Genomic DNA, 27,240 nt, shown 5'->3' with positions numbered 1-27,240 from the left:
AAGGAATTTCATTTTCCTACCTGTGACTTTTTAAAATGCAGGTCTACTTTGTATGTAAACAATCTTCCAGCTTATTATTGTTCATATATGTAAGTATAAACACACATTGAGCCAGAATTTAAACTTATTTCTGAAGTAATTGCTCCACAGGCTCTAGGTTAGTGAAGCACATCACTGTCTCACCCAACTCCATACTTAAGTCCTCCTCTGTGGAGAGCAGAGTTTAGTAAGGGATAAAAGTGAGGATGTCACTGGAGTTCTTTCTATCAAGGGTTTGAGATACTGACAAGAGAGTAAATATGTCTTGTGCTCAAAAGCACTCCTGGATCCTTTAACTGAGGCCATGTAACTATCTTGTCATGCACAGCAGCAAAAGACAAGTTGCATTTATATAGTTTGCTGTCAACTTTAATTACAAAAGAGAAATATTGAATTAGTATATTGAGACACAATATTTTAGGTAATCCTTGGAAAACTATTTAGTCAAACCTTAAGAAAGGACTCTACATGAGATCGATGCTTTTTAACAGATGTAGGTGGTTGTTGTTGGGCATTAACTGTATCTTCAGAGATCCGTCTGCCAGTTTGGTCTCTCTCCACCCAGCAGAGGCAAAAGAAATTGCAAGACAGTTTTGTATGTCTTGTATCAGACAGGCATTGAAAAACAGCAGAAAAAAAACTTGTGTATATATTTTCAGTCTCTCATTTCTGAAAAATCACCAGCCGAACCAGTTTAAAAATACATTTAGTAATGGAAAAAGAAATTTGGGGTTTTGCTTTTAATAATGACATATTTGGCTGAGCTTCAAGCAAATGCAAATTAAGCAGCCAATTTATAAACCCTGCCATAAGTGGGTTTTTTTAAGGGAAGCTAAAATGCATTTTGAATACACTCACACTGCTCACTGTTATATTATAAATTTTCTAAACATAAATTAATCAGAAATATTAGGACATTAATATAATTTGACACTTCATATGACAGTCATTAACATGATGCTCTGGGCTCTAGACAAAGATAAGAGAAAAAATGGTTAATGATAGAGTTTGTGTCTGTATTGAAGTTCAAAGGATTTAATACCATCCAATCAAGATGAAAATTTTAGAAAAGAATGTTCAGTGGCCTTTCAATGGAGAGCCAAATGGTACTAGTGATCTTTCCATTTAATGCTGTCATGACAGAGTCAGTGTGATTGAAGGGTTTGACCTATGAGGAACAAAAGTTGTAGAAACTAGAGAAATTCTTGTGATGTCCTTACTAACTGGTTAAAAATAACACCAACAGCAATAATAAAGCTCACTGGAAGGGTCTACAGAGAGGCACACGGCTGTAGGCTATATAAATAAAATATTGTCTGATGCTGTGATCTCTGAGTTTGCATATAAACTCTTAATGATAAAAGTTCATGGCAGAACAAGCTATTAAAACTCAGAATCTCAGATCTCTCCCTTTCAATTACATCATTCACAACTTTTCTATAACTCCAGTAAGATATAGGGCACATATCTCAAATATGCTTTTGTTTTATTCTCTCAGTAACAACCTGTTTCTATTTATACTAGAAACCAACTTTTTGTCACTTGAAAGCAACAATTTGTCACTTATTTCTTCAAAACTCTCCTGCATAATCAAATGTCATTTGCACTTTTATGCATTAATTTGCGTTTCATAATCTATCTCTTGAAATAAGGAATCATGTGTAAGGAAAAGAAGAAAATAGTGAAAAAGTGAGAAAATGGAGCTCAGTTCCACGCTGTACTGAAAGCATTGTGCTATTGTGGCCAGAAGATTGAATTCCGGAGAAGTAACTGTTCGCTTCTCGACTCTGTAAAATGAAGGTGAATTCAGTCTTGGGAAAAGAATCAGCATCCCGTTTTTCCTTGGAAGAAGATCACACACTTGAAGCTCTATCAATGTCCTCCCTGAGAGGATTTGAAATTAATCTACACAGAGTGCTCAGAGTGCTCTTTTTCTCCTCTCATAGGAAAAAAAACCCCAAAAACAAACAAACAAACAAAACAACAACAAAAAACAAACAAACAAACAGACAACCCAAAAAAAAAAAAAAAAAAAAAAACAAACCAGCACAAACTGACTTAAGGAAAGATTATAAATCTATATTCTGCTATGTTCCTTTTCAGCTCGCAGCTCTACCTGCAAGGATTTTCTATTGGAAATATAGCTAAAGCAGCTGGAAACTCAGCAGGTTGCAATGAACCCAGAAATACTGAAGATAACTATATCTTCTATATGTCTTTCATCAAATTTAATTAATTTCCCCAGTGGGACAGTTTGAAAGCTACGTCAGTAAATCAGGTGATATTTATAAGGCCTAGCAAAGATGTACTCTAAAGGTATTTGTTAATTACAGACCATAACTTCATCATTTTTTTTCCTGATGTGCAATCAACCTGCTATTTGTCATGCCCTTAATTTTATGGCATGTTAAGCTGCTACATAGTTTAAAATAATGTGTATCTAATTAATGCTCCTTGATTTCATCAACACACATGGGCTACTCCTTCTGTCACTTTTCTTTCTTTGAGTGCAACAGTATTGTTCAGGTTTGGTACGTAACAAGTTATTTTATTTTTCATTGACACACAAATTCTAGCCTTATCTTGTAATGTATAACTACGGACAAAGTCCAAAATGAGTACAGTTCCATGACTAAAGACCAGCCAAGAATACATGCCAGTCACACCTGTTTCATTTCCACAGCTGTAGAAATTTATTTGTCACAAAAATGATTAGTTTGATCATGGATTTATTCTAGTCAGGAAAACAGAGTAGAAGACAATAAGCTTGAGATGTTCCTCTGTGAAAGAATAATTAGTTTGATGCATGTTTTACTCAAAACTAAATGTGGTCTTAGCCAGATCTCACTTATGTTCATGTGAACTGAAGAAATATGCTTGTTCAAAAATTTTATATTCCTTTTAAAATTATTAAGCATGAAATCTGTGCAGCTTATTGTGGGTGTACCCTGAAATCACAGAATCATAGAACGGTGTGGGTTAGAAAGGACATTAAAAATTATCTAATTCCAAACCCCTGCCATGGGCAGGGACACCTTCCACTGCACCAGGTTGCTCAGAGCCCCATCCTACCTGGCCTTGAACACCTGAAGAGATGAGGCATTCACAACTTTTCTGGATACCTTGTTCCAGTGCCTCACCACCCTCACAGCAAAGAATTTCTTCATAATGTCTAATCTAAAACTACTCTCTTTCAGTTTGAAGCCATTGCACCTTGTTCCATCACTACAGACACTTATAAGAAATCCCTCTCCAGCTTCCTTGCAGGCTCCCTTCAGACACAGGAAGGCCATATAAGCCATGTATTTTTCAAGCTGAAAAATCCCAATACTTTTGGGATGCAAGTGCTAAATTGGTCAGCACCAAGGCTGCTCAAGCACCTCAGAGGTTAGATGCAAAGGAAGTTTGAGAAACACCACAGCAGATTACTAAAAAATATTTTCCATACTTCCAGAGACTTGTATACATTTTTAGACAGACAATTGTAAAAGCAAAACACATGGGGTTCATTAATTCAAAATAAGATCAAAAATGTTCTTTTTGTTTTATACATCTTTAAATGAGTGAAGCTGCATATAGCTATACATCTCTATGTTTTGTGTCTGATTTCTTTTCCAGTTTGTGCCATTTCTCGTCACACTAGCTGGTACAAAATCCTGTGAATGTATTAATCCCTCTGTATCAGAACTAAGCTGATTGCTAGCTGAGGCTTAAGAAGATAGTCCCATTGTAGCAGATATGTGCTGCCAGCATTTATCATCAGAATCCCCACGGAAGGTGTTTCCTGTGGGCCATGTGCTACCAGGCTAATGCAATTTTTCCCATAGCTGTCTGTGATAAACACACCCCATACAGAAGGAAAAAACTCCTCTGTTGGATCTCAAAGCAGATAAGCTCAGTTGCTCCTTCTGGACAAATATTCTCCTTGTCTGGAGTTCCACTGTAACTCTGAGAACAGAAGTTTTTCCGGGGCAAGCTGACAGCTTCTATGGGGAGTTCATTTGAGGTAAAAGAGCCTCCATGTCAGGAGAAAAGTGTTTACCAGTTTTCCAATGTTTACTGACAGGTGATCTGGGTCAGCTGTGAATTTAATCAGAGACGGTGTAGCAGCAGAGGCAAGGAATTTTCTATGCATCTGTCCTTGGGCTTGGAAAACTATTTGATTCCTCCTTTGGGAACCTCGTTACACTATTAGGAAGTATTAGAAATGTATAACAGGAAGAAGAAAGATGAGAAAGTAAAACCTGTGCATCACTCCATAACTCAGGCGGGAGAGGGGGAAGTGTTGCTCTCAGTTCCCAGGTGGGAGTTGGCAGAGGCTCGCATGTATCCCACACATCACAGCTTTCCTCTTCCAGGGAGCTCTGCCTTTAGTCAATGCAGTGTTGACAGCCTCAGAAGGTCCCTCTGGCTTATTTAATCCTACCAATAGATCCAAATTGCTTAGAAATTACACCACAATTACATTAGTCATACAATTTGATACCAGCATGGGAATTAAACTATACAAAGGCTTTTGCTGTCTGTGCTGTACAATTGCTATTTCTGTGATCGGAAGGCACATAGCTCATTTATCATACCAACTTGTGTTGAGAGATAAAAGTGCAACATTTTTAATTAATTACCATGATAGAAATTTGAAATCAGATATAAACAGGTTTGACTAAGAAATTGACTGTGATTTGGCTTTCTTCAAGTTATTTTCTTTAAAAGAGAATGCTGGTGTTCTGCCAATTTTTTGCCATCCTTTTCAGTTACAATAACATTACAAAATCAAGTTTTCCTGAGGGCAGAATAGAATACTTTCACATGCTGGGAGAAATTTCTCCCAGTCAACTTTTCATCCAGTAGATTGATTCTTCTTTTTCTCAGGAACATTATTTTTCAACTATGATGAATTCTTACCACATTTTATTTCCTGTTTTAAGATTGTATTAGAACAATAAGAAATTACTGAAATTTATTTTTATGATGTTCTTTGCAAATGAAATTATTGAAGAATAGTACTGGACCAGGAATATGCTAAGTGACTCTTAAAGGTTTGCAGTATATTTTTTATTTATACACATAATATTCATTTTAAAAAATCTTTCCATTTCTACCTTTTGTGAAGTAATGCAATTGAACTACAGTAGCAACAAGAGCTTTGTTCAATACAATTTCTAAAAGGCTGAATTCTGCCTTCTGAATTCCATATTTCATCTTCTGCCATTGCTATACCTAGTTTTGGGTTACCCTGAATACCTAGGCATTGTGGTTTTTAGTTTTATAGCAACAAATGATAAATTGGATCCTCCAAACATTATATTTATACTTTGTCATTAATTGCTGTTGTTAATGGGGAGCGCTTGAATATGCAAGGAATAATTACAAAAGAGATCTCACTGGTCAAAGCCTTTTGTATAGATAATCTCAACAGTCCAAGTTTGTTGGCTTCTTCTTTTCCAAGAGATACTTTTTTGGGCAATATGCTCAAAATTATTAATAATAATTTCCAGGAAAAGTCATCAGAGCACTTAGTTAGTTATTCCAAATCTACATACTTTTTTGATGATTTTTTTGGTGATAGATGAAGGTCATCTATAGGTTCACCCTGATAAACCTGCTTTAGAGAGACAAGACACATTATCTTCCTACATCAATTTTGTTTTCTTTATACTGAATAGGAATCAGAGATGGCTATAATACTGCTGCACTCATAGCTAGTGAAATATGCACAATAGCAGCTTCTAAGCATGAGAAAATTAATTCACATGTAAACATTTTCAGGAAAAAAAATTGGGAAAAATATAAACAAGGTCCAGATAATGATTTAAACACCATTCTTGTTATGCACAAAGTAAAACGTGCAATTTTTGAATATATGTATGCAACTATTTTGAAATCTTGGTGTTGTCAGCAGAAAACATGTTAAGGATTTCTATAATTATTCATTTATTGTCAGAAAGTTACAGGGAAATACATAATCCCTGACATTTGTCTCATGAGAGCATAAGTCATGTTTGTTTTTTCATGTCAGTGGCTGCATCTTGAGGATGCTAAAAGAAGATCAACTGGTAAATATGCTAAGTCATAGCACAAGGGGCACCCATGCAGTCAGGAGGAACATGCCCAGAGCTCAGCCCAAGCATGATGTGAGTGGGACTGACAGGACTGGGTGCAGAGTCAGAGTGTGAAAAGGCGGCATTTAGAAAAAAGTGACACAAGTCAAAGGCAGTGCATTACTGTTCACTAAGCTGCAAAATCCATGCTTTAACACTTGACAAATTAAAACTTTTTTGTGTACCTGTATTGCTGAGGCAATTTATCACAGCATGATGTTGTGTTGGCTATTCATAGCTCCTTTACTAGAACAGTTGGATACAGCTCAATTATAAAAAAATATATATTTTATTCCCATCTTTGTTCCTGTGTAACTTCTCATTATCTGTGGTTGCTAACAGCTCTTTCTTGTTTACCTTTATGGAGTTTATTTAGAGCATAGATGATAACTCATTCTATTTTCCTTTCTTTTTGATACACCACTTCACTGCTGAGATGGCAGAAAGAGGTAATCATTGGAGCATATAGGTGTAATTCTTCTTCCTTTAGCACGGTACTCACAAATTTCTTTTTTTGGTAAGACCACAGATATACAAAGCACATAAAGGATATTTTTATGTTCATGAAACACGATATTATAGATCAGGTAAGGCAATTTTCATCAATTTTATTTATCCACAATAGGGTGAATTAGTTTTCATTTGAAATGTCTTTCTCTCGAGTGTCTTTGCCTCTTCCCTCCGCCATCACAGCCTTTACACTGCTATCAAAATTCTGGGTGTTTTCCCTGTTTCCTGATAGTTAAAGTAATAATATTCTAAATTCTATGTCAACCTTACACATCCTTTAGTCAATTACTGTTTCTTTAAGCAGAACTATTAACACAATAATAAATCCCTAAACTTGATAAAAGCAAGGAATAGCAAAACTCTCTTAGCTAAATTTCAATTTCACAGGTACAAGCATTTTAGATACCAGGAATAAATGAAGAACCAGTTCTCTTCTTTTGAACTAATTCTGTTTCTAGTATAACTAAATGACATGCTTCACTACCCACGCTTCCTATGCCAAATGGATTTTCTCTTCAGCTTTTACAGTTTTAATATCTGTGATTTCTCAAATGCACACCTGTAATTTGGTATTTTTTTCTGCTTTCAGGGTGCCATTTGGGAAGACTCTGTCCTTTTCTTTGGTCACCATGCTAACAATTATTATCTTAGGTTACAGACGAAGTAAAAGTATGTTCAGGAGGGAATCCAGTGGTGTTAAGATGAGGAAAATAAATGCTGTCAGCTACAGACTCATGATTAGAAAAGAAAGAGTAAGCCAGTGGTTCCCTACTTTTCCTTTTTAATCACCTGTTCACAAGGCCTTCAGTTTATTATCTTGTTTCTAATATTTTTCAAAATGTCAGGAAGACTTGTATGTATGTCATAGGTTAAGACTCCTGAATGGCAGTGAGCTTTTTTTCAGTACTTTCACAGAAGAAAGTTAACAAACCCTTACTTTATGTCCTAGTTAAAATGGCAGAGAGAGCAAAATGCAGTTTCAAGAAATTGTATCTATATGAAAAATTTAAAGAAACTGTGTAAAAAGAGAAACTCCTCAATGTTAATTATTAAAACCCCTGTCCCAATGACCATTTTTTTTCCAAAGTGTTTACAGATTTGATTTTTTTAATAAAATATATTCTTGGTTCAATCAAAATTAAAAAAAAAAAAAAGAAAAGGCAAATTCAAATAGCAGCAATAATCCTTTTCATCTCACTGGAGTTAGTTAAAGATGAAAGAAAGAAAAACTGGTTTCTTTCTCTCAATTACTGTGGGAGAATCTAAATCCAAAAGCACTAAGTATGTAAATAGAGTCAAGTGCTGGGACATTTTTGTGGGAATAAAGCCATGTGACACCATTCATATATCCCAGAAATCTGAAGGGTAGTGCCATAAAGTTCAGAAATGGACAGCAGGAGCTGTCCATGTATGTTATTCTTACTCCAGCTGTGGACTGCAAGTTGAACTAAAACAGCATCTTTGGTTAGTCACCTCTTTCCCTACCCAGAGATTGACTATCCAGCCCCCACATGGTAGCACAAGCTCATTGCAGATACACCCCAGGGACAAAAGTCAATCTGAGTCTTTCACAAACTGTTGTTGATTATATCTGTGGTATCACACAACAATGGGCACAGGAATCAATTTTGTTTGTAATATTCAAATTTTTGCCAATTATTCTTTTTCAGTTTCATGTGGAGCAATAGAATAAAGAAAAAATGGAATGGGGGGGAGGTGGTTTATAGAGGGCCTGATTGGTTTTTTTAATGGCTTTGCAATTTGTCTTTTGGAGTAGTCAGCATAGAAACATGCATACCTGATAAATTAAATCATAGATCTGTTTTTCATTGCTCAGCAGGTGAAGCCATTGGGGTAAATAGAAACTATTGCACTGCTAAAAATATTTGTAGTCTTGACAAAGCTACAGCCTAGTTGTAGAGAGAGCTCTGGTGTTATATTTACAATAGCTTATTTTTTAATCTCTTAGTTTCAGATTGTAACTCAGGTATGGCCATGCCAGTAAAAGGAAGCTGTTGCTGGTTTTGTTGTGCTGGGTTTTCTACCAAACCCTTCTATGCAGTGACAATGTCAATAGGTCAATATTTGAATTAGCCTTGGAGACACCTGTGTGAAATGTTCTTGGCTTTGTGGACACACTGGCACTTCCCCAGGGTGCACTGCCACGGTGCCAACACATATTTCTGCTGGATGAAGCAGGCACCAACCATGGCAGTGTCTGGAGCCCAAGGGATGGGGGACTCCTGGATGGGGCTGCCAGGGGTCTGTGTGATTCCATTGTCTGCCTGCCAAAGGGGCTGTGGAGTATGAAAGGTGGAGTCCCACATATGACAACGAGGCACCATGTGCTTCAACATGACACAATAAATTTGCAATCTCATGGCCCAATATGACCTTGCTTCTGATAGTTGTGGATGCAGCGATTTCCAGGGCAGCCTGCCAAACATGTTTGGTCTTCACAATATGGATTGCCTTCATGAAAGTTCAGCTTTTGTGCAGCTCACTAAGGAAAAGACCAGTTTTTCAGGAGTGAATTCATACAATGAGTCCTGTTCTTGAGAATAAAAAAGGAAGTCAAGGGTGCTGACATCTGCATGTGTGTCTGTAGGAAAAAGAAGGGGAGAAAGAGATGCATTTTGAAAGTAAATAAAAACTGCACTCTTCTCAAAATACAAGTAGGTCTGTAGTTCTGGGGTTTTATTTGTTGTTTCATTGGGTTTTTTTTTTAATACTGGCATATAAACTGATACCCAGATTAATGACTGAAAGAATTTTTTTCCAAAACTCAGTCTTTGGGTTATGCTGCCCACTAGTTAGCAGGGCTATGTCTTCCCCATTGCATGTTTGACTAAACTGGAGATCTTTAACTTCCTACCTCTGTTGACAGTACAGGGATTAAACACTGAAAGTTTTTTGTGTGGGTTTTATCATTTTATGAAACAGTGAAATAATTTATTGAGTAAGCAAACATTATTATACCTAGTAAAAAATAGAATATTTTATTATTTTATCATAAATACTGTATATTTAATTAATATTAAACTTTAAAAATTGTGCTGAGATGTATTTTCTAAGACATGTAAATGAAAATTGTATCTGACGTTTGAACAGATTTCTTTCATTACTGTGATGTCAGTGACTGAGCTACAGAAGTGACTACATGAGCAATAGGTCTGTGATCCACCTCTCCCCCAATATTATTCTGTATCAGAATAGAGGTTCATACTTTCAGCAGACCAACAAAAACAAACACTAGTAAAATCTCCCACACTATTCTGCAGAAACTGCATTCTGTAAAACTGCAAAGTTTTTTCCAAATGCAGATATAAAATTTAAAATATTAATGTTTAAGCTGTATTGGTACATCAGCATATTTACACCTCTAACACAGTAGCTTTTTCAATGTCTTCTGCTTTTTGTACCCTAATTCTTTTTTTTACTATTTCTTTAATTTTAAAAAGAATTAAATAAAATAAAATTCTTTGTGATAGCTAGAACTTTTCCTCGATTAGAAAAACTTGGAACATGATAATCTGCATAAGTGGGAGGCTTTCCATATGCAAATGCTCTAGCAGTTAGTTCTCTTGATAATGCATGAAAAATACATTCAGGTATTTGTGGATGCAAGATTGCATACACGCACCATAAAACTTTGTTATACTGCTCTGTGAAAATCAAGACCTCAGTTTGGTCCTCAGAGTCCTAGGGGATGCCTGTGCCAGGCTAGATAATTTCTGCACCCATGCTGCTGTGATACTCTGTCACACATGCCAGAATTTTTTTCACAGACTCTTATGTGAGCTGCCTGAGAAGCACCCAAAAAGGCAGAAGTAAAGCAGGATGTACCCTGTTTATGAACATTATCAGACCTGAGTGGAATATTTATATTCTTAATTGGATGCTCCTATTTCACTTGCCCTCCTGTTCCCCATCTACTCTGAACAGGCTGTGTCCCTGTCTGACAGCTGAAGCTTGTGTCGGTGACAGGACTAATACCTGCCACGCCTGCCCTCACTGATTGTTCTGACATGGCAGCAATACCATTTCACTTCTGGTTGGCATTCTAGGAGACAAAAATGTGCTGTGCACCATCCATCATGACAGTCCTTGTTTACCAGGGGTAGCATATCCTGAAAAACCTGCTGAACCTAAAACTGAGCCACTGTTATCTGCAAATGGGTTTTGTCTTCCTTTGGGGATAGACCTTCATAACACAGCAGTGTCACTCACCTCCCCAAACAGTGTGTGTATCAGGGAAACAAAACACAGAGATTTTAATTTAGAAAGTACAGTCAGATAGTAATTATTCTGTTGCTATGTTTCTTTTGCACATCTTGGTCTGAGGGATTTACAGACTTCCAATATCTGAAAAGGATTTGAGGACCTGTGATCTCTTAAATGAAGTAGGTTTGGGCACTGTTTTAATTTAGGAGAGGCGTCAAATATTGAACTAATTATCAGAATGTAAGAAAAGCAAATATGGAATATGGACCTTTCTCTGTTACTTACTGCAAACAGAATAAGAGTTAGAACAGACTCTATTTCCCGACCAACTTAAATAAAAAAACTGTAAGAAAGCATGAATAGACTCTAAACTGTATTGTATGCCTCACAAATCAGAACTCGGGGATACCTTGAAATGAGCACTAGGTCTGGTGGGTATCTGATTCTTGACCTTGGCCCAATCCTCTTGTATGAGCTGAGGCTAAGAAGCATTTCCATGTGCTGGTTCATGACATTTTTTTTCCTAATAAGCCTTTTGAACTCTTTAAAGTGTGGGGGGCAAAAGGCTTTTAGGGGTTAAAACCAAAATAAAGAGCATAATTTGCACCAAAAAATGGTTAGTTGTCATTAAAGGGCTAATTTTCCATTAATCTTGGAGCCTTTATGGTAGTGACTCAGTACTCTAGTGAATGGCATATAATGAAGAAATTAATGAAGAAATGTACTACAGTTTATTGTTTCCCAGAGTTATTTTATGTCTTTGTGGATCTCTGTATAAGAGGAGGTTGAGCTGAGGATGGGAGGCAGCTGTTGCTAGGGCAGCAATGCAGTCCTGCATGGGCCAGACTGACTGCATTTTAGAGATAACACAATGCCATGTGCTCAAGCACAGCCATGCTCTGTATAAATATTATATATACATTTTCCATAGATACAGGTGCAAATATCACACAATCCAATAGAATTTCCCATTGTCACTTTTGGAACATATCCATTACAGGCCACAGTATCCTGAATCCCTGGGACGCTTTTTTGCTGGATGCATATTTTCCTTTTCCCTAAAATAAAGCAGCTTGGGTTGACAGTGACTACATGGATGAGCAAGAGGCAAATGTAAAATGTGAAAACCCTCCTTCTTACTGGAGTTTACCAACTCCAAGTCAATAAGTTAAAAACAAAAACAAGCAAACAAAAAAAAAAAAAAAAAAAGACTTCATGTTCAGATTATTATAAAATATACAATTGAATAGTGAAAAGCAACAATACTGATCTAAACTTGGTTTAATTGCAGACTTGAGGGGAAGGTTACACTAATACTAAGAACTTGAGCTCTCATCCAAAGTTGTGTCCTCTCTTATATCAGCACTGTTTTTCCATACTGACCTATGGAAAACAGGTAAAAATATTTTTAAGTATTGAATTGTAAATTCTTTTAAGATTCATAAGTAGTGTCTGGCAACGTGAAAAGGTTGTAAGGTTGAGATTACAGCAGAGCACAGGTTAGCACAGCTGTTTGTAGGCTGTTAGATGCAATATATATCAGACCAGCATAAATATTTTTAAAGGTTTAGTTGTATCTTTGGCTCTCCTTGAAAGTGGAAAAAAAAAATCATGATGCTAACAGCAGTGTCTGATAAGGAGTTGAACATGAGGAAGCAAGAGACTAGTAGACAGTATGCAGAAGTGTTATTTTGTATCACATTCATTTTTGTTCAGAGGGATCATTCAGCTCATTGTTTTCCTCTGGCCGTTCTGTTTGTTGCAACGTAAGATCTAGGGATCATATTTATTCCTAAAATGAATTAAAACAGCAATGCTAAAGCTTTAAAAATCTGCCTGCATCTTTCATGTCTCCTTGTACTCCCGTCCTCATTTTAAATGACAAGCATGAGATTAGTGGTTTATGCAGTATGTCCAGAAGATTAATGTTACCAGGTGATCTTAGGGAGCTGTTTCATTTGAACAGTCACCAAAATTTCTTATTGCATGGAGTAGGAAAACAAAACAAAACAAAACAAAACAAACAAATAAAAAAAAACAACAAAAAAAGAAAAATAATCTGACCATCTAAAAACTGCAGATACTGTGATTTAAGACAGATCCTTGGCACCTTCCTTTAGCAATAATGCTAGATAAGATTTTCAGATTTGGTATTTGTGAGACTGAGGAGTGTTTTCTTTTCTACATAAAAGCAATTGGTTCCAGTATCCACTTCAACACAATAATTTAACGATAGATTCAGGAATTCAATATTCCTTAGTGTTCCTTTGTAATCTTCAATTTCAGAAACTGTGTGATAAAAGTGATATGCAAAACTTGACAAAAAATTTTCCAGGTGATAAAATACATGCTTCTATTGCAAATGTTTTCACGTACAAGTATACATACAAATATATAAAGGAAAAGGAAAATACAGGAACTTTGGGCAGGGGTTTCTAACATGGGTGAAAATATGATTGGGGGCGAGGCTTGTGCATATTTTAACTTCATTATAAAGTTGCAGAAGAAATGTTATGGCTTCCAATGAGACCCAATGCAAAGATAAGGATTCTGAACTCCTTACAGGAATCTGATATAAGTCCAAAATGCCTTCAAGGAAGCAAGTGTTCAACTGGTGTTCACTATCTTGTGTAGTTTTATGTATTTCTTATCCCAACTGAAGTAAAGATTAGTTTCCAAAGCCCTTTTACAAACATTTGCGCTGTGTATTTATGTGCAGCTTGCTCAAAATGATCACATTCTGAAAAAAAATTGGAAGTCTCATGGTCCCACAGATTTCTGGGGAGAAAAATTAACTCTGAGTGAAAGAGTTCTTGGTTCCTATAATTTCTGAGCCAGATTACATATTTGCTTTGTGGGTAATAAAAATAGACCGTTTTATGGCAAAGCTGGCTTTAACAGAAAATATTAATAGGAAGCATAGAAGAACATGAACCCAATTAACATAAGAGTAGCAAATGTTCAATGAGAGTCTCACTAGCACTGTGTACTAATATGCATGATAATTATACCTTTTCTTTTTTAATATTCAATTGAAATAAGTCATGCAGTCCTTTTGGTAATATTTTTGATATTGAGACAATTTAATGAGGTTCAAAATAATTATTTTATTTCCTAATAGGATTTTTAGTAAGTTATTACATTTTTTCCTGTTATTGATTCTTTATATGTGCAAATTCATGTCACTGATAATATGTAGTACCTTAAACTACTTGTGAGAGAACCTCTGAAACAGTATGTAAGGTATATTTGCATGCAAACCCAAATCAGAAGTCCAATAAAATATATGAAGAAGGATGATGTTTTATGTCTCAAGAAAGGGTTTCTGACATGATTTTTATGATTTTTGTTATTACAGATGAGTGAAATAAACAGTGTTTGAAAAAGGGTTTGAGGCAGTGAAGAGTTGCGGGATTATAAAGCCAAAACAATGCTCACTTTTTGTTGAGAAACAGTTTTTCATTAAAAAATGCACCAACATGTTATATCAGCAAGAACAGAGTAATAGGACATTTATGCAGTCAGTAAGGCTGTTTGAAATTGTAGTGATTTCCAGTTCCAGCTTCTAACAGTTAGGTACTGACAAAATCAGTATGGGAAGAAATTTAAAACATCATGCTTTAGGACTTAAAATAATCCTAAACTTCTAAGCATTTTAGGAGGAGAATCATGCTGAGATGATAAGAGAATGGAAGGAAAATAATCTTATTTCTACCTAGTTCGTGGTTCTTGTGTCTTCTTCCAAAGCATCTGGGGTTGCTGAAGGCAGAAAATTACAGTATATCAACTATCAATCTGACAAGATACAGCATTTTCTCTGTTCCTGTCAACTCTTCTATTTCCCTTGTGGGAATGCCACAGAGATACAAATAAAACAACAGTGCATATCATTAATTTTGAAGATTTTTGGTATTTGCAATTTTTAAATGCCTTGCTTTTGCAATACACTTCTATGGTTTAGCAGTCTGGTTACCAAATGGAATCCACTGGGCAACTTCAAAAGGTGAAGATGGAAGAGAGTTAGAAGACGGTTAGAATCTAAGCATTGCTGTTAAGGAAATATTGGATTTGGCATAGCTTTTCTTGCATGTCACCTCCACAATAAAATTTCATTCCACTTACCAAATTTCAATGGAATTATCTCCACTTCTGATGTCATTTAATTCAACACAGCCATGACATTTTAATAAAAAATGGTAGGCTTTACATTTGTGAGTTAGTGAGATGGTTTTTCTTTATGTCACTGCTATATCATTTTATAGTACTAAAACTATAATAGCATTAAGGTCATATTTATTGTTTTTTCACAATAAAGTATGAGCTAATTCTGTAGCTGTCCATAATATGATTTACAATGTTTGTGGTACAAAGACAAAACTTTTCAGAACTATGTTATGTGATATACTGGATATAAGATTTTTTTTTCTCAGTGGTGGTGGTGAAGCATTGCAGAGGTTGCCCAGCAAGGCTGTGGGTGTCCCACTACTGGAAGTGTTCAAGGCTAGCTTGGACAAGATTTTGAGCAACCAGATCTAGTGAAAGATGTCCTTTCCCATGGCAGGAGGGTTGGACTACTTGATGTTTAAAGCTCCCTTCTAACACACATTATTCTATAATTCTATGAGTCTATAATATGGGGCACAACTTTTCATAAAGCTGACACTGAAAAAACTACTGTACCTCAAAGAAAATGCTGGAAGACGTGCTATGAAATTCCGAAGTAAACCTGGAGCTTGAAAATGTCCTCCTCTATAGATCTCTAAATACACAAAACCTGGGAAATGAGAATCACAAGCAGAAAGAGAGTATATGGAAAGAAGAATTGAACAGGTGAAATTAGTTGAGAGTAATTGTTTTGGGGCAATGGATGTTTCCAATTGATGAGACAGCAACAGGAAAGTCTGCATCTTAGATCATCTGAGAAGCCAAGAAAGGTGAAGATTAGAGGAAAGATTTCAGGTCAGAGAATGAGAGTAAAAGCAGACATGTTTTGGAGAGGAATGTTATTGGAAAGTGGTGGAACTGTATTTGAGGCTGAAGAGGTCTCCCCCACAATTTCAGTCTCCCCACCAGCTTCCCTGATCAGTGAGCACCATTGTTCAAGACTCAGTGAAATCCACAGCATGATTCCTCTCTGATCTGTGGTGAGCCTGGATGAAAGCCTCTAGCCTGTGGGAATACCCTCAAGGTCAGACCTCAAGTTGAAGGTTTTGTCAGCAAAAGTTCAGGGTGTCAAATATACCTACCTCTCAGTGATGACTGTAATGCGAATCCCAGGCAGCCTTTCAGAGAGACACACTGCCCTCACACCTAACATCACTTTGAAGGTGTCCATCAACGTTTTCTGCCCCAAATAATCACCTACTGCCTCTGCTCTCTGGTCCTGGGGTTGCTGAAACCTCCTGCCCAAACCAGGAAAGGCCCCAGGCTGCAACATGCAGAATGACATGTGCATTGCAAAGTATTTCTCTGGAAGCCACTCCGCCTGTGACACCCTGAGAGCCTTGGCTACCTTCACTTTGCAAGATTATGAGAAAATGCACTTCTCATGTAAACAAGTTTTGTTTTAATGTTCAGGAAATATGATTAACGTGTACAGATACTGTTAATTTTTTGCAACATGTCATTATTGTGATGGCTATTTTACGAAAAAAAAATCTTCATGTTTAAGTTAATAAAGTTGACCATCTGCAAGAGAAATAGTGAGTAAGACAAAAGGATTGGGGCAATGGGGATTTTGAACTATTTTGTACACTACAGATTTCAATTGTCATGAAAAACTATTGCTAGGAGCATGAAGTTAACATCAGTAAGAGAATCAGATGAAAGGCCATGGGGCAGAGAAAGTAGCCAAGTATTAGAAGAGAGAGAGAAAAAACGTAGTTTGAGGACAAGCTGAAAATTAACAAGGTTCAGGGCATGTTCTCTAGAATAAATCCTATTGAAATCTGAAAGAAGTAGATAGGAGACTTTCATACTCTATCCCCACTACACTGTTTAATGTTTCTGCTTGGGGCTAATTACAGTGCTGAGAAACTCAGACATCTAGTCAACATGAAGCTTTGTCTGAGTCTCATGATAATAACTATCTTTTGTTATCAGAGAAAAGCAACAGAGAGTTTGTTGGCTGTGCTTTGTAATGATTGTGCTTGATCTGAAAGAAGACAGATGCTCTATTTTTTATTTGTAAACAGCGTCTTTACTGTGATCAAGAGAAAGCAAAGGTAATCCTTGCACTCTTCACTGTCTGGAAAAAAAAAGTTGTAAATGAAGGACTAGTTCTGTTCCCCATTAGCAACATCAGTGAGAAGGTAGAAGTGCAAGCAGGGATTGCAATCATATGAGAGTCCCTGTTTGAACTCTTTTTGTTGGCTCGTTTTCTTGGCTAAGCTTACATTAAAACTGTTTCTTTTATTCTGAAGACAGCAGAAAGTTCCTGATGTACATTTCCATTGCTTTCCTTTACCCTCCTGGCAACATTAATCTCCCAGTTTCCATAATTTACCAGTCCATGTGTTAAACAAGTACCTGGTAGGTAGAAATCTTGTTCTCTGGGTGAGAAACAGAACCTGCAAGCCTGATTAAATTAAAAGAATCTTCTTACAGGAAGACTATACTTGCCTACATCTATAGTTGGCTCTGGCGGGGTGAAACACACATGTGACAGACAGCTTCATGGCTCCCATGGCACAAACCAGGATGTGTTTGCACAGTTAACACCCAAACCCACACAGCTCTTAGAGAGCTGGTCTGCAGATAAGTGGCTATGCCCATGGCTACATAGTCCCCTTAAAGCTGAATCTAATTCTCTTGCATCTGCAAGTGTGGAACTTCCTGTAGAGGAAAGTACAAACCCTGTGCTACAGAGGAGGAGTGGATAAGATTGTCAGCAACACGGCTGCTCTGCTTCCTGTTGGAATCCCTTCACAAGGCATGCCATACTCTCTGTGGTGTTCCTTCCCCTGCAGCCCAGTACCCTGGAGTGACTCCTGCCACATCACAGTAATTCCTCTGCAGAGATTTGAGTACCAGAAGAGAAGCAGTTTGTAGGGTCTTGGCCACAGATTCTTCAGTCACAGTGGAGTCCATGGACAGTCAGTTCAAGGTCACAAATAAGCAGTGTCCCCTTCCCCTGGCAGAAGTGATGCCTCTCCCTTGGCAGGGACATGGATCACTGCTGATGGCACAACCAATAAGGCCAGGAATTCTGGCCGAGATTGTGGTGTAACTTGGGGTGGGAAGTGCAGGGATGCCAGCAAACAGACAAAAACCAAGACAGACCAATCCTCCACCTCAGCTGTGAAGCACATTGGCATCCATTCTGGAGCTGAGAGACTGCTGTCTCCAGGGCTGTGAGGGAATGATGTGTGATGGGCACACAGACAGGGCAGGATTTCCCCTTTTAGCTGTCGCCCATCCTCACACCAACCTAATTCCCTGGGGAACAGAAAAATATTTCCTGCAAGACAACTCCTGACATTTTTGCTACTGAATGGTTTTAAGAATGATAGCTTATATAATCCTATAGCCTTGTTTCATTTTAGCAGTATTTAATGAAAGAAGAAAGAGTTGAACAAAGCAATTTCATATACTATTCAACGAGCAGCTCTTTCTGTATGAAGCATTAACAATAACTGTCATCTTTGTACAAAAAAAGGCTTCCAATTATTTCAATGCTAAGAGAAAATCCAAATACTGAGAGCCCCACAAGAATTTTTAATACCATTATGGAAAAAGAAAAGGTGTGACCCAGAACTCCATTTAATATTTTACTAGCCTTGAGAATTAGTTTGAGCTTGTGTTCAATTTTCTGGAAAGGTTCATCTTTACAACTGTGCAATTTGGGCACATAATGGAAGAGAACAGAGAGCTGTCCTTTCCTCTCTGCTTTTTTCACATGCTAGAGATGGGAGAAAGAGAAGAGATGACATGTAATCAATGGAACATATGAAGAAAAAAGTAAGTTTATGATATAAAAAATTGTCATATGACTTTGTTAAAATTTCTTCAGCAGGCAGAAGGGAAATTTATAAGAGTAGTAGATGGAAGAGTATAGAAAAAAAAATAGATAAGTTGTAGCTTTGCTGGTGTACATTCTGGTTTATATAGGCTTTCTATATGGTTTTATAGGCTTTCTCTAAGTTGTGTCTATCTCTTGGTCTTTCTCTTCTATCCCATACACTTTTTGTCATCTGAAAGAGGAGAAAATGCATCCTGATTGCTCTCTATCAATATCTCCCACTGTATATAGATTGTATATTCACTGCGTGAATTCCTTCCTACATCCTCATTTAAATTACCACCACTTTCATTAAATGTTGGTCTAAAGCCTAGTTGGTCTAGAAATACACAATAATACACTTATTAATCCAAAATTTAAGTCAAATAAGTGTAGAATTTTCAAGGAATATCTCTGCTTCTGGAACCAATCACAAGAATGTGTGGAAGAATGCCTGATGAAACATGTCTTAGAAAATCAGCTTTTGAGCTTTAAAGGTACTTGGAGTTTTCTTAGCTCCAGGTTTTGGTTTCCAGTCTTTCTGACGTGGAGCCCACACTCAGAGGCCACATCCTTAATATTAATTTACAGGCACTAATTATAGGTACGTGTATCTGTTCTGTTTCACTGGGCAAAGTGCCCACAGTGGTCTCTAGGTCATGTCCATTCTCTACCTATATCTAGAAATTTCATGGGACAGTACCTGTAAACTGTGGCTTAAAGTCATGCAAAGAAACAATTTGATAATTTAATACAACAGATAAAAGAGTACTAGTGCCTTGAAAGGACTCTGTTTAATTTTATAGGTTAGATGTAGCCCAAGAAATGGGCTCTGGATTGGCAGCAGAAAGCCTCAGAATCCCAGTTTTCATTGAGTTAGTGCCTGATGAAGCTTCTTGTTTGTAGTATTTGTTTTTGTGAACCAAAATGATTTTGGTTTTGTTTTTTCTTTTAAATAACACTTTTTAAAGAATCTGAAGGGCATTTCACTAAGAAATACTGAAATACTTCTAGAGTATGAATGCTCTTTAGGTATCACTGCTTGCACTTACAAAGTGATTCCCTGATTACCAGGGAATCTGTGACCAAAGCACAAGGACTAGGAGATACTGCTTCTCCAAAAATAGGATGTTCACGTCTGGAGGAGGTAGGCAGTCAATGGTAGGAAACTGTGACAGGAGAAATGTAGATCATGTTGTGTTGAGTTGTCTTTTCAGACAATTTTATGTAGACACTGAATACAATGATTGCCCTTCTAAAATGGTAATCATGCTCTTTCTTTAATTATTTTTTTGTTTTGTCATTAATCACTAGGCATTTTGAGAACAATTACAAATAAAAATACCATGCTCAAAATCAGATCTATTCTGCTGATGACACACAACCTTGAATGAAATCTAAATCTCAACCTTTGACTAAGCTCTGCCATGATAACAGGAAAGTATAGAACTAAAAATGCATTTCTTTTGATAAAGAAAGTCATTTCATTTGATTCTGAAAGCACATAAGACCAAGAAGCTGCATTACAATGTGTTATTTTTTGCATATTCACTTTTATATTCCTAATGTTTCCATAGTATTTTGAATTTCAGTGATGAATTTATCTTGGTATTGTTATCTAAACGAACATTTCTAGTATGCGAGCACAGAAATTAATGTGAGTCCCTGGGCTGCTTCATTCCCACACAGAGTTTTACAATCATAGAATGGTTTGGGTTGGAATGGACCTTAAAGACCATCTAGTTCAAACCTCCCTGCCATGGGCAGGGACACCTTGCAACAGACCAGGTTGTTTAGAGCCTCCTCCTACTTAGCCTTGAACACTTGCAGAGATGAGGTTCCAGGGCAACCTGTTGCAGTGTTTCACCACCCTCACAGAAAGAATTTCTTCCTTATGTCTAATCTAAGCCTTCTCTCAGTTTGAAGCCATTATACTCAGTCCCATCATTACAGGCCCTTGTAAAAAGTCCCTCTTCAGTTTTCCTGTAGGATCTCTGCAGGCTTCTGAAAGGTCTCTCTGAAGTCTTCTCCAGGCTGAACAACCTCAGCTCTCTCAGCCTGTCTTAATAGGGGAAGTTCTCCGTCCCTCTCATTATTTTGGTGGCCCTTCCCTAGACCTGCTTAAAAAGGCCCACATCCTTATGCTGGGAACCCCAGAGCTGGACAAAGTACCCTGAGAGCAGAGCAGAGAGGTGTAATCGTCTCCCTTGCCCTGGTGGCCACACTGCTTTTGATGCAGCCCAGGTTACAGTTGGCTTTCTGGGCTGCAAGTGCACATTACGAGGTCACATCAAGCTTCTCACCTTCACCCCCAAATCCTGTTCTCAATCTATTCTCCACCCAGCCTGTGTTAGCACTTGGGATTGCCCAGACCCAGGTGCAGGATCTTGAACTTGATCTTGTTGAACTTCATAAGGTTCACACAGGTCCACTTCTCATTCCTATTTAGGTCTCTTTAGATGGCATCCCTTGCCTCCAGTGTCCACACAGCTTGGTGTCATTGGCAAACCTGCTGAGGGTGCACTCAATGCCATTGCCTGTGTTGCTAAGAAAAATGCTAAATCCACCAGTCCCAGCAGTGATCCCCAAGGAATGCCACTCCTCAGTGGTCTTCACTAGAAAATCTACCCGTTTAATACATTTTTGAGTGTGACCACGAGCCATTTCTTTATCCACCAGGTGTCAATTCATCAAATCCATGCCTCTCCAGAAGCAATGTGCATGTCTCTGTCCCTTGTGAAGTTGTCTGGTACATATTCATGTACAAGAGCAGTAGCTAATTTGACAGCATAAGGAGTGATGTGTTTCTGCATTCCTCGGGGCGGAATCATTAGCACAGGTAAATCTCTGTCCTGCTGACAGCAAATTTATTTGACATAGAGTTTATGATCTAGTAGATGCAAATGTCTACTGTGAAACCAATGATGGATGAAGGAAGAGAACAACTTATCTCACAAGATTTTCAGTTGGGATAGAAAAAATCTATCTTGCGAAATGTTGACAAGTTCACTTCTAATCTTAGTTAGAAAATTGAGGCTGGAAGAGATAGTGCTGAAAAAATAATGGGGTGAAAATCTGTTGTAACTTTTCAAAGCATTTCCTACATCCATTCTTACCTTGCTACAAAGTGCTTATGGAGTTGCAGAGCTATTCAATCACTTTCGCATTAACAGAAAAGCCCCGTGTGCACAGTTTTACTATGAGCTATTTTCTGTGCTAAAGAGAATTTTGGGCTATGACTATCTGTATAAAGTAGTTCACTGTTTAGAAATTTATTTAAATTTCAGGGAATCTTAACTGATTCTGAACAGCTTTGCCACTGTACCTCTTACATAGTCACCTTCCTGACATTTTTGATTGAAATAAAGAGGACACATAAGTAACAGCCCTTAGCATCCTGAATACTCACCTCTTTTAGAAGTGAGTCTTGTAGACCTGCAAAGGTAGGTCTATAAGAACAATCATCAAGATAGTATTGATCTGTCCCAGGAGGACGTGAAAAAGTTTTTAAAACCTGTAACTAAGGTTTTAAGGAGAAGAACGTTTAAGATGTAACTCTGAAACTGTAGCAGATGAGAGACAAAAAAATTTGTTAAGATTATGTTATTGTGAAGAGGATACCAAAGCCTCAGCTGTTTCCCAAGAGAAGATTATAATTCTCCATTTTTTTTTCCTTAAAAATCTGTCCAACTTGTAGTACGAGATGTTGAAAGCCAACACAGTCAACGGCCTGAAACTGACAAATAAAAATTGTATGAAGAGGTCTAATTATCACAAAGGTCACAGGACAAAAATTTTATTCCAATTTTGTTGTTTCCAGGAACCAATGGAAATGCAATGGAGCTATCAAAATTCCTCAGCAGCTTTCAGACATTTTTGGTGTTTACTTTGTTAATTCAACATTGTAGAATATATATACCTTTAAATAAGGGCATCTTAGCTGAACTTACAACAAAACTGGAAGACAAAAAATACATATATATAATAAATCATTTGCTAAAATTAAGGGAAGGAAAGCATTTCAAGGAGGCATAAAACTGTCTACAAATGTTCCTCTAATTTCAGAGTGTTAGATGAAACAAGAAAATTATTATTTTATGAAAAAGTATTATTTAATAGTAATACAACTCCTGAAGAAGAAACTGCAGTCAGATTTAATATCAAAATACTTTATATAAGGAAAATGTGATTTAAATATTTTATGTTATATAGTTTTACAGAAAAGCTTTTTATATCCGGTTCTTGTATAATTTTAAATAAATGTTGACTGAGCTCAAAATATCAAAAATAAGTTTAAAATTCTTTTAAATTCTTTTAAATATTTGAAGTATGAAATTTCCATTGGCAAAATATTTTCTGTCAAAAAGAAGTCTAAGGGACATACATTTTCAATAATCCTGATTGTTAAAAAAGATCATGTTGGGAGTTTTTTATTAATTCTGTGTGAAATGAAAGTATCCAGTCAATCAGTCTCAGGCTTTTGCTGCATCTTTTGAGGTCAAGAATAACCAATAAAATGTTTGACCTTCTACCATCACTGCGTTGGACAGTGTTTTTTCCTACTCCTAAACCTTATCTTTCTACTTCTCCCTCCACTACACCAAATTTCAGGTTAAAATAGACTTTACTGAGAACATGTGTTTTCTTGAAAGTCTCAGCCACCACGTGATGCCACATTTAATGGGATACGATATTCAGTCACAGCAATTTACACTGAAATAATTTTGACTTTGTTGACTCTTACTCTTCTTTTTTATATTATTGAAGCAAAGAAGAGATTTTGCTGCAGCATCTCTCAAATTGCATTAAATTTGTTTCCTAACCAGATTTTTTCCATGTGGTTCATTGTAATGTCAACTTTGCAACATTCAAGCAGAATGGAGGAGCTTTTTGATATAGATATGTTTCTACAGAGACAGCTTCCTAAGCTCCAGGAGGTACTCTTTGTAGAAGGGCCTGTGCTTCTTTCTCTATGTATAACTGTTATAGCAATCATGAGTGACATCTATCTCCTGCTATGTCTCTGAGTATGTTTCAAATGCTGAGACAAATTTGAGAACAAGAATAATGTCCATGGAAGCTATATATCTATATATCTATATCAAGCTTATATCTATTTAAGCTTGAATTTCTTTTATTTTTCAAACATAAATTTACAGGTAGAATATAAGTGAACTTCCAAAGTGTCCACAAGATTTCTGAACTTGTTGAGAAGAATAAGTATCTGCTTAAGAGAAAACATTTTACAAACCCAGATTTTCTCATTCTCCAAGGAGTGATAGATTTGGGGTGGGAAATAGAAGCTCTTGTTTGTTTCTGAAGAGCTACTTTCTGAGTGGGTAATGAAGTAGCAGTTTAAGATCAGTGTGCATTTCTTTAGATCCTAAAGGGGAACTCTTCAGAACAATTGCAGTCTTCCTCAAGGGAATTTGACTTGAGATCACAGTTTATTTCATCATCTAAGTTACCATCCAAATCTTCCTTATTAGAAATACATTATTGGTTACACACAAGTAGAAACTTGTGTGTTTAAAAGTGTCATTTCTCTCTGTTAACAATAACTGATATTTTGCCTAAAATCCTCATGGATTACAGTAAAAAAAACATTTTTGGAAAAAATTGCAGCATCAATTCAGAAGAGGTAAAAACTAGGCAGATGTTTTAGGTATGCTGTCCATTTTCAGTGCCTGTTACTCATTTTCAGTGACTTTAAGATGTATTTGCAAACTTCCAGATGTTTGACTTACTGATATCAAATGTTTGCTTTCAGATATCAACATGGCAGGAGAACCAAAACCATACAGACCAAAATCTGGCAACAAACGGCCACTTTCAGCACTTTATAGGTAAGTGAGGTTTCACATTAACCCAATACAATTTTTATCAGAAAAATTATGGTAACCTAAAATGTATCTACCAATGGCATTGTGCAATGTTTACCAAAATTATAATGAAATTTAAGTACTTATTAATGGTCCCACTCCTAGTAATGCTATCTTTTTTTTCCTTAATTGAGTGCTACTTCAACTTTAGTCCTTATGATTCAGTGCTTGGATATGGCCTCATTTTTTGTGACTTTTTTATTTGATGATGTGATCAATGATCAATGAAATAACTAACAATTTCAAAGCAACAAAATTGGTTTCTCATGGATTTTTTTTTGTCAGAACCAAGTTCTGACAAAAAAAACCAAAACAAAACAAAACAAAACAAAACAAAACAAAAAAAACCCTAGACTTCTTCCTCAGCTGTTCAGGAGGGCATTGATGGCATCTTTCTCCTACTCCCATGTGCCTTTTTTCACAAGGCTTTTAGAAACTTGAGGAAACATCCAGATTTTTTTCAAAATCAATTGTGTCTAGTGAAGCATTACAGATTGTTAGGGCTACCATCCTCACATGTATTTCTGCTCAATAAACCTCTCTTCTCATTGAAGTACTATGGAATTTATTCTCCAAAACCATGGAAGGAATTAGGGCTGGTTTCTACTGTAGCTGGAATGCAGGTAGACTGGCTCTGAGAGCATCACCTCAGGAGTGCAATCAGACACACTTAAGCAATACTTTTTCATGCCCTGTCTGGTCTGAAAGCTTCAGATGGAAATTCAAGGGTGGGATCTCAGAATAAGACAACCAGAAGCATTTTAGGTCTGAGACTCCATGTTATAGAAGAAATTTGAAGTTTTATCACATAGCTGTCCTTAGCTGAAGTGATAGAAATATTATTTTTGGAGAAGAGAATCCCTGTTTCATCATTACCCTCAACTGCAAGCTACTAAACTCTGTAGGTGTTCCTGGTAACCTTGGTCTACTCTGTTCCTGTGCCAGTATTTCAAAAGATTTTGAAAAATGTTCTGTGATTTCTGGCACTTATACACATTTCCACCTCTGAGCTTTTGAAGGCTTTCTCATAAATGCTTGTTCTACAGAAAAGAAAGGGATAATAGAGACCTGTGGAAAGTTTTAAAGTAATTTTAAAGAGAAAAAAATATCTTAGATTGTGTCCTTTCATGGATATAGTGCAAACTATTTCTCTAGAAAATCATGAGGTTTTTATGAGCAACTAAGAGAATCCTGTATTTCCCTATTCATCTTAATTCTCCCTCTCTACTCCTACCTTGTAAGATCCCACCTGGAGTACAGCGTCCTTCTCTGGGGTACTAAGCACAAGAAAGGACTTACAGGGGGATTATAAAATAGAACACCTTTTTACATGGGCAGATAGTGATGGGAAAAAGGAGAAAAATTTTCAACTGAAAAAGGAGGGATTCAGATTAGATGTAGGAAGAAATCCTACACTCAGAGTATAGTGAGGCACTGGAACAGATTGCCCAGAGTAGCTGTGGGTGTCCCATTGTAAATATTCAGGGTCAGGTTGGATGGGGTCCTGAGCAATCTTACCTGGTGGATGACAGATGGGGGCCCATGGTGCAGTGGTTGTAACTAGATGACCTTTAAGGTTCCTTCCGACCCACTCTATCCTTCTATGGTATGGTCTCTTCCAACCCAAATCATTCTATGATTGTATGATAACAATGAACTTTTATTATCTCAGTATCACTTAACCTAATACGTGAGAAGATCAATGACAAAGTTTTGGCAACACTGAGAACATTTACTTATTTCAGAATGCTGTAACTGGGTCTGACTGGGATGGAGTTCTCTTTCTTTATAGGATCCTATATGTGTTTTGGATTTGTTACTAAAACACACCAATGTTTTGGCTGTTGCTGAACGGTGTTTCCACAGCCTTATGGTTTTCTCATTTTCCTATTCTACCTTTGCAATTAGTGGGCTTGGTGTGGGCAAGGCGGTAAGAAGAAATATACCTGAGACAACTGACCCAACCTGGCCAGAGAGATATTCTCTCATATAGTCAGAAATAAAAATTGGGAAGGTTTTTCTTCCAAAGTAGTTGCTGCTTGGAGATTGCCAGGACTGCTTATGGGAGGTGGAAAGTAATTGCTTTGAATCACCTGGATTTTTTTCCCTTCTCCCTCCCACTATTACACTGCAAATATCTCAATCCATGAGGCTTTGTAACTTTTTACGTCTCCTTCATCCCTCTAGGGGACAACGGTAAGGGAGTGAGACAGTGACTATGTGGGTGCTTAGCTTCTGGCCAGGATCCACCCACAAGACTCATTAGATTTGATTCATGCTAAGAGAGTCATTGGTTAAAAATCTGGTTGTCACATAATAGTCACTGTTGCAAGGAGTGAATGTAAGTAGAAAGAGGATAATGGATTTCAGAAAGACAGGATCAAATAAGCTCAGAGATCTGGTAAGAAGAAAGATTCTCAGAAAGAAATTTGAGGCACAAAAGAAATGCAGAAAATCTTGCACTGACTGTGCTTAAGGTAGAACA

The 27,240-nt window shown here is 37.0% G+C and overlaps 1 protein-coding gene across 3 annotated transcripts in view; it reads left to right on the top strand.

Annotated features, from left to right (window-relative positions):
* Positions 1–27,240, top strand: part of RALYL (RALY RNA binding protein like) — a 381,818-nt gene that overhangs the window by 281,178 nt on the left and 73,400 nt on the right. For all 3 annotated transcript variants that reach the window (XM_066179458.1, XM_066179450.1, XM_066179467.1), the window contains one exon: positions 24,644–24,719. In XM_066179458.1, the coding sequence (XP_066035555.1) occupies positions 24,644–24,719 (76 nt within the window). The remainder of the gene's footprint in view (positions 1–24,643; positions 24,720–27,240) is intronic.

Source organism: Chamaea fasciata, unplaced genomic scaffold (genome assembly GCF_029207755.1).
Source record: "Chamaea fasciata isolate MVZ Bird 193981 ecotype frontalis unplaced genomic scaffold, bChaFas1.0.hap1 SCAF_1, whole genome shotgun sequence".
Lineage (NCBI taxonomy): Eukaryota > Metazoa > Chordata > Aves > Passeriformes > Sylviidae > Chamaea > Chamaea fasciata.
Note: the sequence above shows the minus strand (reverse complement) of the source record. Positions and strands in the feature narration are given on the sequence as shown.